General features: G+C 41.8%; 1 protein-coding gene across 1 annotated transcript; it reads left to right on the top strand.

Annotated features, from left to right (window-relative positions):
* The first annotated feature begins 1274 nt into the window (after window positions 1-1274).
* Window positions 1275-2535, top strand: gas1b (growth arrest-specific 1b). The gene has a single exon (XM_084746432.1). The coding sequence runs from the start codon at window positions 1710-1712 to the stop codon at window positions 2484-2486; it is 777 nt and encodes a 258-aa protein (XP_084602558.1). The 5' UTR covers window positions 1275-1709; the 3' UTR covers window positions 2487-2535.
* The last annotated feature ends 604 nt before the right edge of the window (window positions 2536-3139 follow it).

The following is a 3139-nucleotide window of genomic DNA, read 5'->3' as shown; positions in this document are numbered from 1 at the left end:
CACCAATTAAAGTCATTGTATGTGTAAACCTACTTGGCAATAAACCTGATTCTATACAGACCAGAAAGGGGATGGAAGATAAATCGCCTTATTGCACTTCTGCATTCGACAAAATACAACCTATTTAATGTCAATTTTTATTGTGCATTTTCATATTTGTCCATAAAATATAGGATAAGATAAATGTGTGTCAAGTAAGGGAGAGCTGAGTGATTTGAACCTGCGGGGAATTTGAATCACACCTCGATATGCAACCACAGACATGTCATAATTCTTGTGTCTCAACAATTACAGACAAGTTTGAAAAAGTCTCACATGTTAGTGCTTTAAGAAGTTACAATATGAGGCTATACTGTTAGCATGACGTTAGCTCTAAACTGCTCAATCATACATGATTGTTAAAATGGTGGCCGTGGGGTAATGTGAGTCAAAAGGCCTGGGGGAAGTTGAGACACTCAACTCATCCCCACTTCTGATTATTGTTAAAGCATTATTTTACTGCAGTTCCACATTGCATTCTTTTATTTTTTCACCAAAGTTTGGTGACATTTTGAATTTTAGACCAGAGGCCAGAAACAAATGAACATTTTGCACATCGAATTGATGAGACAGGTGTTTAGGAAAAGGATGAGTGGACCAAAAAGTAGCTTTTTGTCTGATGATGGTTTTGTACCGAGACATCACAAATAAATATTGCAAGTTAAACAGTGTGCAGGAGTACTTTCCCAACTTTTTAGACCAGAGACCAGGACATGCCAATCAAATCTTTGATGGCAAAACTGATAGTTTGCAGGCCTTATAAAAAATCTAGCTGCAAAGTTTCACCATGTAATGTGAGCTGGCATCTGGGCTGTCATAATGAAATGACATTGATGTCCCCGCAAGCTGGAGCAGAGAGGGAAAAGCTGGTTACTTGAAGTGCTCATTTATAAAAACAGGGAATATTTACAATTATTTTCCATCATCACCTTACATAACATATAGAGAAGTACCCATCTGGCTCAGTTTATCCTCTCCCCAAGCTCAATTTACCCCTCATCAGGGTAAGTTAGACCACTTATCTGTTCATTCGTCTTCTTCTTCTTATTATTATTATTATTATCAAGAAAGAATTTCAAATCGTTCTCCTGATGGAATAATAAAAACTACCTTTTGTGGAAAGTTTACTTCAGTTTAAAAACAGTAGCTTACGTCACTGCTCCGCGTGACGACAGAATCACAACAGTTTATCGGACCAATCGGAGGCGGTTTTTGCAGTAACCTAATCAGCCCATCACCACACAGCCCTCATCACAACGCTGCTGCAGGCTGGGTGGATGCGGGCTGGAAGCGAAAACGGATGAGTGACTTTAGGAACGTGGTTATATCACGGTGCGTTGGGAAGAGTTCAAGAAAGAAACATTTTGTGGACATTTATAAGTTTTTCAAAGCTTTTACGCGTCTCTGTGCGAGCTGAACGACAGATACAAGCGCACGCAAAGCCTCTGCGACTTGCGAGAGCTGTAAAGTTTGTATCAGCCTTGAAACTTTTTATATTTTATCATGATTGGCTTGTTATGGATATCCCTGACGAGCTGTTGCAGACTTTGTGGCACCAAACTGTGAAATGATATGAAACCATCTGGAAGAAAACTGGTTTCGACGCAGCGTGATGGGATTACAGAAGCCCTGATGAAGTCTAACACTTTTAAGCTTCATTCTTCCAGGAAATGGCAGGTCGTGCCATATTGATGGGGCGGACAGCGGTTCTGATATGCAGCGTATTGATCCTTATCATCGGCTTATGTGTCGGATCTCCTAACCACAGCCGCCGGCTGGTCTGCTGGAAAGCCATCCTGAAGTGTCACGGAGAGCCGGAGTGTCATTACGCGTACGATCAGTACCTTTATGCCTGCGCGTCTGTCATCAATGGGGGCAGAAAGAAGTGTCCCAGCCACTGCATATCTTCTCTCATCCAGCTTAATCTAACCCAGGGTGGCCCGGCTCTGGAGGACTGCGACTGCGCCCTGGACCCGGTGTGCAGGAGCACCAAACAAGCCATCGAGCCGTGCCTGCCGCGGACCAGCATCATGGGCTGCACCGAGGCCCGGCGGCAGTGCGAGCTGGACCAGGAGTGCAGCTCTGCCATGAGGGATTATTTATTCCACTGCAGGAAACTGTTCGGAGGAGAAAGGTGCTCGGACGGGTGCCGCAGGGTGATCGCCAACATGCGCTCCATACCCAAAGCGCAGCAGCTGGACACATGTGTATGTGACGGCACAGAGAGGAACATATGCGAGTATATAAAAGTCAGCATGAAGACTTACTGCTCTGATTCGAGTGATAGGTTCGCCGGGAGCGGATTTTCAGACTCAGAGGAGGATTCTGATGACGATTACATCGAACAGGATGAATATCAATATGTGGAGAACTCGAGTAACTCCAGACTTTGTCAGACTGTGCTGAAAGTCCTGACCTCCATTTTGGTTTTAACCAAATTAATCTGAAAAGCTGAAAGTGGTTTCTCTCTTATTGTGAATCAACACCAGAAATCAATTCTGAATCCGTTTGCTTTGTTGTAACTAGCCATGTTTGTTATAAACCATTGGTGGAATGTAACAAAGTACATTTACTCAAGTACTTAAGTATGAATTTGTGGTACTTGAACTGTACTTGAGTATTTGCATTTAATGCAGCTTTACATTTCTCCCTCACTACATCTTAGAGGCAAATATTGGATCAACTGTAACAATTTTAGCGTTTTCCTTGATAAATCACAACTACTTGAAATACACTATAAGAAACATATATGCGCATTAATTGATTATGCAATTGCTATATTTTCACTAATAAGGACAAGACTGTAATATTCTATTTGTGCATTAGACTAGAAAACCATTCCAGCGGTAACTAGATTATAAATATTTAAACTTTAATACTGGTTTCTACCAACCAGCTGTGTTTGTCATTAAACCAATGGTGGAATGTAACTAAGTACATTTACTCAAGTACTGCACCCAAGTATACTTTACTTGAGTGTTTGCATTTTATGCAACTTTATACTTTTACTCCAGTACATCTCAGAGGCAAATATTGTACTTCGTACTCCACTACTTTTGTCTGACAGCTGTAGTTACAAGGTAGGTGAGACTGGGGGCAA

This window comes from Lutjanus erythropterus, chromosome 20 (assembly GCF_056507025.1).
Source record: "Lutjanus erythropterus isolate fLutEry1 chromosome 20, fLutEry1.hap2, whole genome shotgun sequence".
Lineage (NCBI taxonomy): Eukaryota > Metazoa > Chordata > Actinopteri > Lutjaniformes > Lutjanidae > Lutjanus > Lutjanus erythropterus.
This window is presented reverse-complemented; position numbering and strand designations above follow the sequence as displayed.

Excerpts from the sequence above, each read along its gene's own strand:
- gas1b (XM_084746432.1), top strand. The coding sequence starts at position 1,710 with ATGGCAGGTCGTGCCATATTGATGGGGCGGACAGCGGTTCTGATATGC.